We start from the raw sequence: 17,429 nt of genomic DNA on the forward strand, positions 1-17,429 counted from the left end.
CAGCTTTCATCTGTAATGATGCATAACTTATTTAGTTCCATTTCAGTGAATGAAGTGATTCCAGAAGTCATAAAACAAAACAAGACCTGCCTTATCTACCTTTTCTGAAAGGATTATGTGTCATGTTTAAACAATGGAGCAAATAATGATTGAAAGTTCACTGCATATCCATCATTCTTCATTGTTGTTGGAAACAATTTCATTTAGGGCATGATTTCCTCTCTCATAAAGTTAAGAATAACAATGCAACTAAATATATATATATATATATATATATATATATATATATATATATATATATATTTAATCTCTTTGTTTTAATAATTATTACTCAAGACTGCATTTTTATGACAACAAACTGCAAGGGACAAATACACAAGTCATGTGCTACATTTACAACCAAACAAATCTAAGGATACCTTAAGGCCAAATAATTGAACACTTTTCTGCAAATCGATTTGTTTTCTGCATGAGGTGAGAAATCAAAGGAAATGTATGTTTCTAGACCCCAGGGTTTAAAATAGTGCATTGGCGGACCCCAAAGACGTAAAAACAGGCTAAATAATAGTATCTTCTTGGGAAGTATTTTTGCATTTAATTTCTTTCAAAGAGTCTTTCATGGAATTAAAACATATGTACCTGTTTGTGTTAAATAGTTTTAAAATCAATACCTCAATGTGAAAAAGCATCAGCTCAATACTAGTAAGATGAACATTATTTTTGAATACAATCTTTTTCTTTTGCACTTAATGTTGTCTATCATTTCTCCGATCAATTGTCAATTATTTGAAATATTATCTACATCCTTTTACTTAGTAACAATGAAGTCATTCCAAAACTCATATGACAAGAAAATACCTGTATACTCTAAATGAATGACATGTCCATTTTATTATGCAATCACTTTGGATGAATTTAATGATAATATTAGCTTTCATTTGTTGTTACGTTACATAACATTTCTTTTTTTATGCTTCAGTGCTGAGAAATCACATCGTTTTGACTAATGGTGAAGGAAGTAATTCCAAAAGTTATAAAACAAGACCTGCTTTATGGACCGTAGCCGAAAGTATGATGTGTACGATGTTTGAATAATCAAACATTCACTGCTTAATAACCATCATTAAATGTCCTATAGGCCAATTGCTTCTGAATTGCTATAGGCCAATTGCTTCATCTTATATTTGTTATTTGTTGGCACTGTCTATCATTGCACCATTAAATGCCTATAAGTCTCAAAAATCCATTCGAAAACAACTTGTGCAGTTTGGTCTGAAAGTCATCAAAAGTCAACTATGGTGAAGATTGTGCAATATTTATGAGTAGTGAAAAACCAAATAGTAATCTAGCAAGTGAAAATTTGAATGTAAAATATATGTGATATAGTCAGAATGACTATACACCTTGCGTTCCCCTCTGAGAGAAGCTTCAGGGTTCGGCTGCAATGACTATACAGTATGCCACAAAGAACAATTGGTAGATGGCATTCACAAATCCTTCTTGGGAGCTAAACAAAACTAGAATGGAAAATATCAAAGACAATACAACTGGAAAAGGCACTGGGGAATAGGGTACTTGTCAAGTCCACAACTAGGGCAGTATAACCTTCGGTGAACCATATAATAGATGTGAAACCATAAAAAGTGGCCGCCAGGGTGTCTATCGCTCTGTAACTCCTTACACAAATGCCCAACTGGAAAGAGACAGAAGTCCACAACCATGGGACATGGCCAGAGAGAAGTCTAGGGACCCCACCAAGCAAAGGACAGACTAGCACACTAGCGACAATAAATTCATGACTATTCCAATTACGACAACATCATTAGCTTCATGATTCGGTAACGGTTTTGCGCTATCTTTGCTAAATAATCCCGTTCCAGGTAGCTGGATCTTTCTCTGCATGATTTAAGACAACAAATGGCCACTTCCAAAGTAAGCACCCACAAAACAGACCACGAGGTAGCAGGAGGCAGTAACTGCCTGTCCGGAGGCCAAATCGGCCAGACCGGCGATCTGGTGGGCACACACTAAACATATGGTCAGGGCTATGAATGACAGGACTACCTCATGCTGGAGAATAACCACAATGCTAACAACAAGCAGTGCCAGGGTGAAAGTGGCAAGGCCGGGCACCATGGCATCTCTCAGTCCGTTTGTGCCACTTATTACATTTTCACGGGTTAGTATGTGTACCAACCCTGAACCAAACGAGAGGGCTGAGACATTCAGACACAAATTAGCACATAGCGAACTGTGGGACTGGCAACGTTGTACACCTGGATAAAAAAAGAGTGAGAGAAAGAGAGAAATACATGTTAAAATTTGATTTTTGACTAAACAAAATTTGTTTATGCATTTGGAAAATAACATTAGGATCACATGAAAAGGAGTTTAATCCGAAGTGTGCAATTTCTGTGCCACTAGCATCACCACACAGCACTGCAAAAAGAATCTGTATTCAAACAGGTTTCATGGACACTCCCCCTGTCTGCCATTGGTAAAACAATTAAATCAAATTATAGTCCAGCCCCAACCTCAAGCCACTGGTTGAGCCAATTTTGAGATGTCCAGCTGGTTGGGATGCTTAAACAAACAAAGCCTATTTTAGCCTATTATTAAGATGTACACTGGTGGCCAAAAGTTTGAATAATGTACATATTTTGCTGTTTCGGAAGGAAATTGATACTTTATTTCACCAAAGTGTCATTCAGCTGATCACAAATTATAGTCAGGACATTACTGATGTAAAAAACAGCACCATCACCATCACCATTTTTGATCAAATTTAGACAGGTCCCATTTCCAGCAGCCATCACTCCAACACCTTATTCTTGAGTAATCATGCTAAATTACTAATTTGGTACTAGAAAATCACTTTCCATTATATCAAACACAGTTGAAAGATATTTGGTTCGTTAAATGAAGTTTAACATTGTCTTTGTGTTTGTTTTTGAGTTGCCACAGTATGCAATAGACTGGCATGTCTTAAGGTCAATATTAGGTCAAAAATGGCAAAAAAGAAACAGCTTTCTCTAGAAACTCGTCAGTCAATCATTGTTTTGAGGAATGAAGACTATACAATGCTTGAAATTGCCCCCCCCCCCCCCCAAAAAAAAAACAAACCTGAAGATTTCATGCAAAGGTGTACACTACAGTCTTCAAAGACAAAGGACAACTGGCTCTAACAAGGACAGAAAGAGATGTGGAAGACCAGATGTACAACTAAACAAGAGGATAAGTACATCAGAGCCTCTAGTTTGAGAAATAGACGCCTCACATGTCCTCAGCTGACAGCTTCATTGAATTCTACCCGCTCAACACCAGTTTCATGTACAACAGTAAAGAGAAGACTCAGGGGTGCAGGTCTTATGGGAAGAATTGCAAAGAAAAAGCCACTTTTGAAACAGAAAATCAAAAAGAAAAGGTTAGAGTGGGCAAAGAAACAGACATTGGAAAAGAGTGTTCTGGATCTTAACCCCATTGAGCTTTTGTGGGATCAGTTAGACTGTAAGGTGCGTGAGAAGTGCCCGACAAGACAGCCACATCTATGGCAAGTGCTACAGGAAGTGTGGGGTGAAATGTCACCTGAGTATCTGGACAAACTGACAGCTAGAATGCCAAGGATCTGCAGAGCTGTCATTGCTGCACATGGAGGATTTTTTGATGAGAACTCTTTGAAGTAGTTTAAGAAGTTCTGAAAGTTTTTTACATCAGTAATGTCCTGACTATACTTTGTGATCAGTTGAATGCCACTTTGGTGAATTAAATGACCAATTTCCTTCCGAAACAGCAAAATCTGTACATTATTCCAAACTTTTGGCCGCCAGCGTGTATATAAACCTACCTCCAGGTATTCCAAGGATTCCGATGGAGAAGTGCAGTGATGCAGTCTGATCATCCGCCATCCTGACATTACATACACTTCATGAAAGCACTGAGCTTTAGAAACACAAGTGATGTCACACCTTCGCTTGCACACACACACACACACACACACACACACACACACACACACACACACACAAAACTTCCATTCAACTTCTTTCTTGGTGTTTTCGTTCAAGCTTACAACTGCTCAAAAAGACTTCTGCAAAAGCATAAATATATATTTTGTCAAATACAAAACAACAAAATCATGCTTTTCCCCCCCAAAACGTTATAAAGGGGTCTTTGTCTCCTGTGAATATTTCTTAGGGTAGGTTTATTTTTGCATGTCAATTTCTATATAGTCGCATGCCTTAAAGTCTTGACTACAAAAAAGCCGTTTTTTCCATTATTGCACAGAAGAAGAAGAAGAAGAAAAAAAGATACAGTTCATTTAATATGCGTTGTCACCACTGAGATATATATAGAACTGGCCCAAACTCTCATAGAGCATCATTGACTGACAGGCAAAAACACCCCAGTTTTACCGTCTATGACCTGTTGCAGTTGCATTTCGCCCTCTAGTGACAATCATGTTTAATGTTTAATTAGCTTGTTATGGATAATATTTGTTATGTGGGACACAGGCTGATCGTGATGTCAGAGCATTCACCTGCCCTGGTGTTCAGTCTATCAGTGCAGCACAACAATCACCAAAGGAAGAGGCAAAACTGTCCACAAGTTGTAATGCAAGTAGGAAAAGCTGTAATATCGGCTTGCCTTAAATGCCCAGGATTTGCTCGTTTTCATATTGAAGTGCTCTCTGTAGTCATACATGGATACATGTCATAAATACTTGTTCGTTTGCCATTTAAATCTAGCGTATCAGTTTATCAGCTTTGCATTGTGTGTCTCTCTCTCTCTGCGTGTGTGATAGAGGGCACTTTTTGATAAAAACATAAAACAAGTAACTCTGAACAAACACTTCAATGTTCACAGTAAATAAATCTGAAAATGTCTGTTTGCATCTTACCTCAGTTTCAGTGAACTTGTTTACATTCAGCTGATCTGTTCACTGATGAAGTTTGTTAGAGATGGATACTGTTTGATATAGTGTAGATATACATACTCGCTCAGGCTTTCAAGAAACATGAACAATTACAGACTTTAAATAATTACATGTGTGGAATGTTTGCATTGTAGGGATGTACATGCCTATTTCAGATATAAAATAGTTGATTTAATGATTAATGTTTACTCCAGGTGTGTAGCAGTCATTTTAAAAGTGTGTGGGGGGTGGGGCGGCACAGCTGTCAGTAGGTGGCTCGCACAAACCCAACACTTACAGCGCAGTATTAATATATTACAGTATATATAAATATATACATATTATTTAATTTTAATATTTGTAGTGTTTTAAAGATTCAAGTATTGCAAAATAATTGCAAAATTTAGTTAAATTAGCTGCAAAAATAAAGGGCATCTTGTGGAGCACATGCTTCTGTTTCACACATGACAATAAAAGACTGAGCACAAGCTGGTCCTGAATAAATTATTTAATCAATTAAAATAATGACAATTGTGCATGTGTACAATTGTATATTGTAAATTGGGATTTAAATGTATCCAAGTGGCTCGAGTGTTTTGACCAAAATTCGTTCAGATCCTTTTGAATGATTCAGTGTCCATTTCTGGTGCTGCCAGAAGGTGACAAATGAGTGTCTTGTGTGAAATGAGTTAGTCACTGAATCAATGATCAAAAGAAATGTTTTTAATCCTTTAAAATGTGTATGTCTACAGACCTACAAAGAGACTTTAGTAGAGGTTTTAAGCATTATAAGAGCAACATCATTATTTCTCTACAGTTTGTGAGCTGCTGAGCATGACGGTCACAACAATAACAGTCTTATAATAATTATAATGAGTTCCAATAACGTACGTACGTTTTCATGTATAAAAAGGCGTGTGTACATATCTATTCACTTCAGAAAAATGCCTATGTGTTCTAAGAACACAGCAGATCTATCTTTTTTCCTACAGTTTGTCGAATGCACACCAACAAATAGGTAAAAAACAGGAGCTGATATGAAAAATAGCTTTACATATTTAACACAGAGCTTGTAATCTGCTTAAATTGTCCAAAAAACTAAAACAAAAAAAACCCCAAAAAAATTACAATCAAGCTATTACCTCACAAACATAATGTGAAAAGCATAACTTAATGAAAAGAAGGATTGTCCTTTGTTTTTTTCTGCAGTGCATTTCATGTAATGCTGCCAATCAAGAACGATATGCCGATAAATAACTCTCGTCTGTGTGTTCCTCATCTCAAGATTATTCATTTATATCAACATCAGTGCCGATAAAAAACATGGATAAATGAGCATTGCTGAAAGCAGCTTTGTAGAAATGAATGGAGCCGCATTGATTAGACTCTCTGACTGATGACCTATTACATAAGGGTTGTTTCGGCTCATGAAACTCACCTGTGATTGGCTGGATGGTTGCTCAATCAGCCCAAAGTAACAAAACCAAAGAATACTGTATACAAATCCACCATTTGGACTTGGTATGGGTTTAGCTTACAAAAGTGCGGGGGACAAAAACGTGGTGTTCCCCACGTGCCCCGCGGCTGCTGCTACTCCTTTGATTTACTTGCTGAAATGAGATGATTTCCTATCAAGTCAGCAGGGACACTGGAATGTTTGGGCATAGCAATATGGCGGCGCAGTGGCTTCGCTTATATGACATCATGAGCAATCCAGTTTTATATATATATATATATATATATATATATATATATATATATATATATATATATATATATATATATATATATATATATCAGTGTTTATGCATACAAAGATGGCCACTTGAACACTTCCTGCTGGCAGTTTAACATTGCATCAGTGATCCAGTTCTATATATATATATATATATATATATATATATATATATATATATATACAGTATATATCAGTGGTTGTCACACTGTATGTTTAAGTTGTCACAATGGGAACCTGCTATTTATTGACACAGATTTGAGAAGAATACACATTTTTAAATAAATAAAATAAAATAAATACTTTTTTTAAAGGTAAGCCCCCCCCCCCCCCACAGCATATTTGTTTTTAAAATGTATTATGTGATATTGTGGCTTTTTGGCAAATTTTAAACAGTAAAACAATTACTTTGTAAGCCAGAGTGGTATTATTGTGTTCACTTTTCCAAAAATATGATGCTATTGCATGATATTTTAGTTTGGAGGATAAAATCCAAAAAAAAAAAAATCTAAATTTTAGACACTTTTAAACTGTGCTTATAACAAAGCAACATACAAAACACTGCTAGAGAAATCACTCATTTGTGCATTTGGACCAATTTTTATTTGAAACCTTACAGTTACTGAGACATATAGCCTTTGTGACAACTAGCCCCGGTCTCCCCTACATGTATGATATTTTTAAAGGTGTTGTCTCATAACCTATATTTCCCCAATTTACTTAAACAACAAATAGTACATCTTTAGTTATTACAGTGCTGTGAGTATTGCATTAATATAAACACTGGTGAGCTGAACGAATGAATGAACGAATGTGTGCAGTAGGCATGACTAAGCTGTGTAAACAGGGACAATAGTTTCCTCTTTTCTTTCAAGGCAGCTCTCACAAGGAGGTTGTGTAATGCACAGTTTTACACGCCTTCATGGGAGGGACCTTTACTCTTAGAATATAAGACGTCCCTTTTGTGAAGTAAGCCATTCATTCAAGAAGAGTTTGTGCACTTCACTGTAAAGTCAACTCCTCAAGGTAGGTACTACTGCATTATATTTAACAACTACAAAGATAGATTTAATAAAGTTCTTAGGTTACGGACATTTTAACACTGAAACATCATATCATGTTTTAACTCAGAATTCATATTTGGATGAAAGACTTTTACTGAGGATGAGTGGTTTAACAGGGTGTAGTAATGAGTTTTCACACAATGATTTATAATTTAGATGTTGTACTTGTCAAGGAACATTTTGCAGTACTCTGTTCAATGGGACTTGTTGACTATAGCAACTGTAGCAATTGTGTGTTACCTGAGTAAAACTCTCTGGAGGATGCTAGTCATATATTAATATTTAATTCTGAAGGTGTCTGTGTAGTTGTCACCTGTTGTTTACTCTAGATATCTTTGCTCTATGTCTTTAACTTTCACATATATTCTTCAAATTAATCTAGTAACGTAAACAGACAGAATTAGAGCAAAGCATGTCATTCATCACTGTTTAATATTGAAGTGTTTGTGTTTAATATATTAAGTAAGATGGCAAAGAGTGTGGCAGTGATCCTCTCTGGGTGTGGTGTGTATGATGGCACAGAAGTCCATGAGGCGTCTGCTGTAATGGTACACCTGAGTCGGGCAGGTGCCAAGGTGATGCCATATTAATGCACACACATGCACACCAGGGTTATGTGTAATTTAAACAATACGCCTGCAATATGTCGATGCGCAATTTCATGTAATAACAACTGGACTTTACAAATGTTCTGGATCCATTACTATGCACTACTTGATACCTGTGAAATATAATTCACATCTGCAGATACTTTTATTTGGGAGTACAATAAATGTGCAATAGTTCTTCTATTTAACATATATTGTTGCATGAAGCTGGGCGATGCAAATAGACAGTAATAAACGTTACCATAGTGCTTTGCATCATTGAGACTTGACTTTAATGGAGCTCACTTTGCATTGTAGGTTTCAATGTTTGCACCTGATACTGAGATGATGCATGTGGTGAACCACTGTGAGGGTAAACCTGTGACGGACAAAAGGAATGTAATGCAGGAGAGCGCCCGTATCGCCCGTGGAGACATCACTGACCTGGCCGAACTAGATGTCTCTGCTTTTGATGCGCTCATCATTCCAGGTAATCGAAAATTCTGTGGTATCATAATATTGCACTAGGAAATGATTATGTTCTAAGAGACTTATGACTTGCACCTAGCTGATGATAAAACAGGCAAAAAATTCCTTTGACTGAAATGGAGAAGGGACCCAAGCTATATCTAGATATAGTGGTGGCTCAGCGGTTAAGGCTTTGGGTTATTGATCAGAAGGTTGGGGGTTCAAGCCCCAGCGCAGCTAAGATGCCACTGTTGGGCCCTTGACCCTATCTGCTCCAGGGGTGCCATGTCATGGCTGACCCTGTGCTCTGACCCCAGCTTGGCTGGGATATGTGGGGAAAATTTCACTGTATATGTGCAAATGTGTAATAAATAAATAAATTTATTATTAGATATACTGTATAGAATAAATAGACCAGAATATCACAGAGACTGGTTTTGACTAGGGCCAGTAAGCAATCCCCCAGAAGACCATAGAAACCACCTAGCAAAAACTTAGCAACTATTAGAACACCCTAGCTACCTCCTTGCAACACCCTAGAAACCACCCAGAACACCTTAGTAACCACATTAAAAAGCCCTAGAATCCCCCTAGCATCATGGCATCAAGATTTGCACAAGCAAGCACCGCACACATGTTCTTAATTTTCAACATGCAAGTAAAATACTGAGGTTCTTTTTGAAATGTTTGAAATGCAACTGCTGTATTAATAAAGATTTAACTCGCTATGTACCATACAGGTGGGTTTGGTGTGGCTAAAAACCTGAGTGACTGGGCCACCAAAGGCAAGGAGTATTCAATCAAACCCCAGGTGGAGAAGATCATCAAAGGTTTCCATCAGGCAGGCAAGCCCATGGGAATGTGCTGTATCTCCCCCGTACTCGCAGCTAAAGCTATTCCAGGATGTGAGCTCACCGTGGGCCATGACAAGGAGTGCGAGATGTAAGAAAATCGATATTACCTGTTCTTACAAGTTATAATTTTAGAGTCATTCCATGAAGTCATGGAAAGAATGTTTAAAATGCTAAGGCCACCGTTTCTCATTAGAAAAATGAAGGTTTAGGCAGTAGAGTTATTAAAAGGGAGCGCTGATGAAGATACCTTATTAGTTGTATGACTAATTAAGACTAATAATACTCTCTTTGTTGTGACTGCAGGTGGCCGTATGCTCAGGTTGCAAAATCCATGGCAGAACTGGGGTGCAAGCACTTGAATAAGAATGTTGGCGAGGTGCATGTTGATAAGAAGAACAAATTGGTGACTACCAGCGCATTCATGTGCAATGCTCCCATCCATGAGATCTTTGATGGTGTGGGTGTCATGGTCAAAGAAGTTCTCAAACTAGCCTAACCTTGTCATTTCAACTATCTAATATAAATATGTCTATATATTCCAGTCTTTTAACCCATAAAGGTTACATATGTGTCACAATTTATATCTCGCAAAAATGGTGAGACCAGTTCATGTTCACTAAAGGAACAATAATGTAAATTATTTAATAGAAAAACCTTTTGTAGGTCTTCTACACTGACTGTCAGTGTTTGTTTTTGTGATATTATACCAGTAAAGTTTCCAGAGTTTCTAAAAACCCTTCCTTGTTCATGATTTCATTTAAAGTCAGTAATTATTGTTCATATCACAAGAGATTTTTATATAATATTTGGTCTTTCGCCAATAATGCTGATATGTTTTTATTGTTGTTCTCACTGGGATTCTAAATACAATTATTATTTAATTATTTATTTTTACAGACAATTTACAATCATATTTAACCAAACTACACAATGATGACTCTAAGACTTTATAGATATTACAGTTTCATTTTCTGTTAATGCATGATTTTCTGTAAAGCTGCTGTGATTCACAATGTGTGTTGTGAAAAGCGCTACACAAATAAAAATGACTTGGCTTGACTTAAATATTGAGAGAGGAGAAATTAAAAACACGAATACTGTATTTCTTTAAATTCATGGGATAAAACACATGTTGTCATATTAAAAATAAACAATAACTGTATGCATATGAAAAGTAAATAATATATTGTAATCACAGAGAAAATAGCAATGAAATGGATTTTATTCATCCAGTAAGGACAAAGCAGCAATTTTAATTGATCGACAGGTCTTACTAATATACAGTATGTAAAAGTGTCACAATTGATCAAGCACAATCAAGTATTCCAGAGAGCCTTGCAATTGATTGAGTTGCATTAGATGTAACTGGGGAAAATGTTCAAGGGATGCAATCATTGATATTCACACACTCTCTAACAGTGAGCTTTTCCTGAGTAGCTCTAAAATGGTTTGAAGAATTAGCATTGCATCCGTTGTTGTGCAAACCATTTTAATGACAGGGATTGGGTCTTAGCCTATTGTATTGCAGACTAGGTCTGCAATCCCCCCTCTGCCCCCTCCCAAGACCCAGATGAAGACCCAGAACCTTCTAAGACCCAGTCCAATACTAGACCCCCTAAGACCCACACAAATACCATCCCCTCATAAGACCAAGATCAATACCAGACCCTTCAACACCAAGGCCAATACCAGACCTCCTAAGACCCAGACCATTACCAAAGCCTCGTAAGGCACAGATGAATGCCAGACCCTTCAAATAACCAGACCCAGGCCAATACTAGACACCCTATAGACCCACACCAATACCAGCCCCTCCTTAGACTAAGATGAATACCAGACCCTCGAAGACCCAGGCCAATATCAAATCCTTTTAGACCCAGACCATAACCAGAACCTCCCAAGGCCCAGATGAATACCAGACCCAGGTCAATGCTAGAATCCTAAGACCCACACCATTACTAGACCCTCCTATTACCAAGTTGAGTATCAGACCCCTTCAAGACACATGCCAATACCAGACTGTCCAAGTCCCAGGCCAGTACCAGACCAATTCTATACCACCTTAACCAGACCAATACCCAACTTTCCCCTAAGACCCATAACAAGACCAGTACCAGACCCTCCAAGACCCAGATCAATACCAGACCCCTAAGACCCAGGCAAATACCAAATTCTCAAAGACCCAAATTTAGACAACCTAAGTCCCACAATGAGACCAATACTAGACCCCTAAGGCCCAAACTCTAAGATCCAGACCAATACCAAACTCGAACAGACCCAAATCCAGACCCCCCTAAGACCCATAATGAAAGCAGTACCAGGCCCTCCAAGACTCAGATCAATACCAGACCCCCTAAGATCCAGACAAATACAGAATTCTCAAAGACCCAAATATAGAACCCCTATGACCCATGATGAGACCAGTACTAGTCACTTTAAGACTCAATACCAGTCTCGACCCACTAATATCCAAACCCATACCAAAACTACACCCCATGTAGGATCAGATCTAGACCAAGACCTAATCCCAAGACCCATTGTAAGGCTATCAGTCCAGGAACCATGCTGTCAATTTTAATAAGCTTAAGTTCACTTCACATACCCAACAGCTATGTTTAGACCTTATTTTCAAAGCTTCCCATTTTAACCAACTTCTAGAGAATGGTGACAATAACATGCCACTTAGTAGGTAATTAACACCTTTAATGGATATAACCAGTGGTCAGTGACACCGAGCAATAAGACCCAGATCAAGGTTTCATGTGGTTTCAAGACTACAAGATCAAGACTCCATGTCTGGTGTATGGTGCATTATATACAGTATGTGATAATTTGTTCTCGTGAATGCTTTTACACATCTCCTCATTCAATATCTACACTAAACCCAGGTAATGATCCTAATGAGATGCTGCATGAGCAGGCAAAGCTACACTCTCATTGGACACATATCAATTTTGTATATTGCATGAGCCCAGTTTAACATGCCACTATCCACTTTCATTTTGTTTAGAGCATTACCTCAGACATTATATTCTATTCTATAAATCCTAAAAATATGTATAATATTATATGAATTACTATAGTATATATTTTTTGTTGTTGCATAGAGTGAGGCACTTTTTAGCCTGATGCCACATGTGTAATACTGCAGCAATGTATTCTGAGAATGTTTTTCACATAGATTTGTTGAATGAGCTGCAAATGAATCGACAATCATCCAGAAGTAATATTAAACAATTTATTTAATATTTCAAATTGAAATGACAGGTTTAGAATGTGAATTCAGCTCAAGGCTCATACTTTAAATCATTAAGTTAAAACCCCTAAGCGAATGATTTCCTGAAAAGCCTGAAAATGACACCCAAATTCTGAGGAATACTACTATTACTATAACAATGTGGATTTACAACAGTTTTAAAAAAATTGAATCTTGGGTGCCATTCATAAAAAACAGAACAAGAACAAACTTCTTTGTAAATCGTTTTAAAAAATAATGATTTCATTCATTAAAATGCAATGGAGGTATTCTGTTTTGCTTTTGTTTAGTGAATGGGACACCTTGAGTATAAAAATATTCAAAAGAAAATAGTAGGCAAAACATTTTAAATGGTGTATTGGTTGTCAAGAGAAATAATAATTAATGTGAAAAAATAAAGTTAAAAACACTATGGAAACAACTATAATTTTAAGGAAGCACACACTGATAGAGTTTCTTTAGTTCATATCTTAAATACAGAGCTTAATATAAGTCAGTTACACTTTGCAGGTTTTGCTGGAGAAATTACTGTATTTGTCAAAGCCACTGACCAGCACTGTGGCAGGGAAGGTTCTGGGTCGTTCAGGGTCCTTTCAGGAAAACACACATATTTATGCTTATTCCATATTTATGACTATATATATATCATCCTCTGTATTTTAATTGAGAGTTTTTACCTGGATTGGATAAGTACATGTGGGGACGTAGCGGATCACATAGCCACAGCGCCTCCGATCGGACAAGTTGGGATCACTGGCATGAACCAGAAGTCCATCATGGATCTAAAACAATGAATAAATGGACATGCAAAGATGACATAATATATAGATTACATGCAAACTTATGCAAATATTGTTGTTTCTGAAAATGATAAAAAATGCAATGATAATTTTGAGAATGATACTTACAGACATCTGACCTGCTTGAAGGGGGCATAAGATTGCATTCTCAGTCTGCACCAGCTCCTCTGGGATTTCTTGATTGACACTCAGCATGTTGCCGACTCGTTTTGATTGGTAATGGGGCTGGAGGCCAGAGTGGTGACTTCCTGTTAGACAAGTAAGTAACTTTAGACACTTTTGCATTTAGCCATTTACAATACACATCTACTCCGAAATGCATACTGAACGTCATGACGGTGAAAAAATGCAGCATTTCATTTTTGTAGGACCAAAGCACCCAAACTTTCCTATAACTTTAATACTAGCTGTTGCTTTGTTCTTGCGTTTCCTTCAAGAAATGCAAATCTAGTAAACTAAGTATTTATTATAGAATGGCAGTTCTTTTGATTAAATAGAAAAGATGCTTTTCAAAAAACTTCTAGAATAGTTGTCACACCTGGAATAACCTGCAGTGCTCCATTGTCCTCAAGTGAGTCATCCAGAGCAAGCCAGACAGACAGAACTGGACCTCCATCAAAACCCCAGTACCTAAAGACCAACATATGATGAATTACAATACCATTTTTGACAGTCGAGCAAATATAAAATCAAACTGCCGTATTGTAAATTTTGCTTACTTCATGTCCTGATGCCAGGCCACAAATGGCATGCCATCTGTCTTCTCATTGTTTGTGTTCTTTCCTTCTCACAGGTATTGCTCAATTGGCTGGAAAGGATTATTTCATCGTTCTCTTGCTTTTTGGCAGGTCTGTTACGCACTGGATATTTGCAAATGAATCTGGAGTCGAGCAGGATGACATCAGGCCCCAAAACTGCTGTGACCACCTCTAGAAGCCTTGGGTGCTTGGCGAGGCCCATCACCCAATCAAACTCCATATGGACGTTATGAAGACTGGAAGAGGTGTATTCTTCACCTGTAAAAAAAAAAAAAAGAAGCATTATTTCAATCTGAAATTCATGGTTTCAACGGTGAATATCAGTGAATTTTAAAATCATGATTTCCAGGCTTGGAGAAGTAATGGAAATTTATAATATCGTGCAGGTGAAGTATGTAATTTGTTTTTAATGTTAAACACTTTCTCTTATCCCAGTTTAATATGTAGAGAAAACCAGAGGTGTATAGTAACTGGTGCAAATTCTTTGTTACTGTATTTAAGTAGTCTCCTTTTACATATACAGTATATATATATATTGACTTTACTAGAGTATAAACATTTCTGATTTTCTTAACTACTTTTTGAATAGAAAATTAATACTTTTACAGTACAGTACATTTCAACAGTAAAGCTAAACATGTTTTTTCTGACTGCAATCTATATAAAATAATTTTTAAAAATCCTCATAATGGCATAATGGTGTTGTTTACGAATGACTGGAAAAGTCATGACCTGTAAATATATACCTCAATTGAAAGGTTTACCAGTACACTGCAAACAAAACTAACATAGGAAACAAACACGCACAACTCACTGTGTTTTCTCTCCAGCTCAGCGAAGGCATCTCGGGCCTGTTGTAGCTCTTCAGGACTCAGGATAGGAAGAGCTGATAGATACCCCTGCTGCTCATACAGGGCCTGAATATGTGCCACGTCCATGTATGGAAATGCAAGGAAACTTCGGCTTGTTCGCTTAAGCAATGGAACAGACACTCTGGTCTCTCACTTTCTCTGTTTCTTTTAAAAACGGGCTCAAACTCAACTGTCCAAATTCTTTGGTGAGTCTGTTTTTATAACCTGCAATGTGTTAGGAGAGAGGGAAATGGGATAGAGGAATTAAAACCAAGTCCATGCTCTCCCTGACCTAGGCATTTCTTTTTTCGACCTCTGAAAACCTACTAATCTTGGCTTTAATCTGTTCCCTCTCTTTCCTACCCACTTATTCAAGGCAAATTTATTCTGGGTTGTTTTTGCAGGAACAGAGAGTTCTATATTGCCTGGATGGAAGCAGTGCTTCATAAGCCATTTAATGGGAAAAACATCTTACTCTTGTGTAAATGTGTGTAGGGGAGGCACCTTTACTGGATCTGTTAAACACAAATTCCAGCCAGAGTGCATTCTCAGAGATTGCCATCTGTTTACTTAACTGATTTTCAAGGCAAGAGTTCATTGAGTTTACCAAAAGACACACATCTCACCTGAGTTTGTGCTGAGTCAAGACACTTGAACTGAACTTGGTCAAAGCTGAAAACAAAGATGCAAAAAGACAAGTTAAATTTACAAAGCAGTTAAGAAAAGGACAGAAGGTCATATTTTAAATATCTGAAGATCATAATACGAGGAATACAGTATACCTGCAATCACTGCTTTTCAGGCTGAGGAATTGTGCTTTTGGCTGTCAAACTGTGTATTTTTATAATCAATTCAGAATTGGGCTCCTCCTCCAATAAAACATCATGACATATTTGTTTTAGATTCCAGGAAAAAAGGAGTGTATTTTTAATTAGCCATTTTAGAATGCTGTGAATGGCATTGTGTGTGAGCATTTGTGAAATGGGTTGTGATTTGCTGCATCCTAGATACTCTGGAATTTTCAAGGAAATTCTAGAAAAGCATTTCCTTTTGTGAGTAAACCTCTTTGTGTTTATCTCTCAATAATAGTGAGTCTAAGACACAATGGTAATCTGTGACACTTGAACAGATGATGTTCGTGGTGTACGTGACCTGTAGTGTCATCTACTGGTGAGAATATAATGGCAATAGTGACTCATGTATTGGACAGTCATACAGTCCATATTGTAACCAGAGGCTTAGCATTCATAACAACCATTATAAAGCTAGTGTCTCCATCAATAGCTGATGTGTTGTGAGCGTACTGGCGCACTATGGCTGCTGTTGCATCATCCAGTTGGATGCTGCACACTGGTGGTGGTTGAGGAGAGTCCCCCTATATTATGTAAAGTGCTTTGAGTGCCTAGAAAAGCTCTATATAAATGTAAGGAATTATTATAATTATTATTATACTGTCTATTCAAATACACACAAATATATCTGGCTTACACTTAAAAATGGTAAATAAATAAATCACAAAACATAACATAACACTTTGAACAACAGTTTTGGTGGAAAAACATTTGCATATTGAATGTCACAGCTTGCTAAAGTCACACTATCGTCAACTCAAAGAAAAACGTGCTTAAAAATCAAATTTTCTGCCATTGTTTTCTTAAGTCAAACAAAATTCACCCCAAAACAAAATATGCTTTAAAATTAAGATTTTTAGAATCAGTGGCACGCTAAAAACACGTTAAACAAGGAAAAAAGGAAATACATCATCAGTCTCTATACTTGGGTCAAACATACTTCTCTAAAAAAAGAGAAAAAGTTCAGAGTTAACCACTTGAGAGCAAACCATGATAGTTATTTACATTTTATTTAAATATCCCGGTCCGTAACATTTCATAGATTTGAAGTATAAATATAAAGAGAGCTATAGCAATAAATCTATCTATCTATCTATCTATCTATCTATCTATCTATCTATCTATCTATCTATCTATCTATCTAATACTCTTTCCTATCTATCTGTCTGTCTGTCTGTCTGTCTGTCTGTCTACCTATATATCTATCTATCTATCTATCTATCTATCTATCTATCTATCTATCTATCTGTCTGTATGTCTGTCTGTCTGTCTATCTGTCTGTCTGTCTGTCTG

General features: G+C 37.0%; 1 protein-coding gene and 1 pseudogene across 2 annotated transcripts; one reads left to right on the top strand and one right to left on the bottom strand.

The window, feature by feature from the left end:
* The first annotated feature begins 7,640 nt into the window (after window positions 1-7,640).
* Window positions 7,641-10,732, top strand: si:ch211-153b23.5 (uncharacterized protein LOC321177 homolog). Of its 2 annotated transcripts, none has more exons than XM_051658257.1 (5): window positions 7,641-7,673; window positions 8,175-8,286; window positions 8,617-8,788; window positions 9,507-9,708; window positions 9,924-10,731. In XM_051658257.1, the coding sequence occupies exons 2-5, from the start codon at window positions 8,179-8,181 to the stop codon at window positions 10,114-10,116; spliced, it is 675 nt and encodes a 224-aa protein (XP_051514217.1). In that variant the 5' UTR covers window positions 7,641-7,673; window positions 8,175-8,178; the 3' UTR covers window positions 10,117-10,731. The 2 variants fall into 2 exon arrangements, with proteins under 2 accessions (XP_051514217.1, XP_051514218.1); XM_051658258.1 differs by having other exon boundaries at window positions 7,646-7,673; window positions 8,179-8,286; window positions 9,924-10,732.
* A 2,503-nt stretch (window positions 10,733-13,235) lies between these two features.
* Window positions 13,236-16,019, bottom strand: LOC127417961 (L-threonyl-[L-threonyl-carrier protein] 4-chlorinase-like; annotated as a pseudogene).
* Window positions 16,020-17,429: the final 1,410 nt, after the last annotated feature.

This window comes from Myxocyprinus asiaticus, chromosome 27 (assembly GCF_019703515.2).
Source record: "Myxocyprinus asiaticus isolate MX2 ecotype Aquarium Trade chromosome 27, UBuf_Myxa_2, whole genome shotgun sequence".
In the NCBI taxonomy this organism is placed as follows: Eukaryota; Metazoa; Chordata; class Actinopteri; order Cypriniformes; family Catostomidae; genus Myxocyprinus; species Myxocyprinus asiaticus.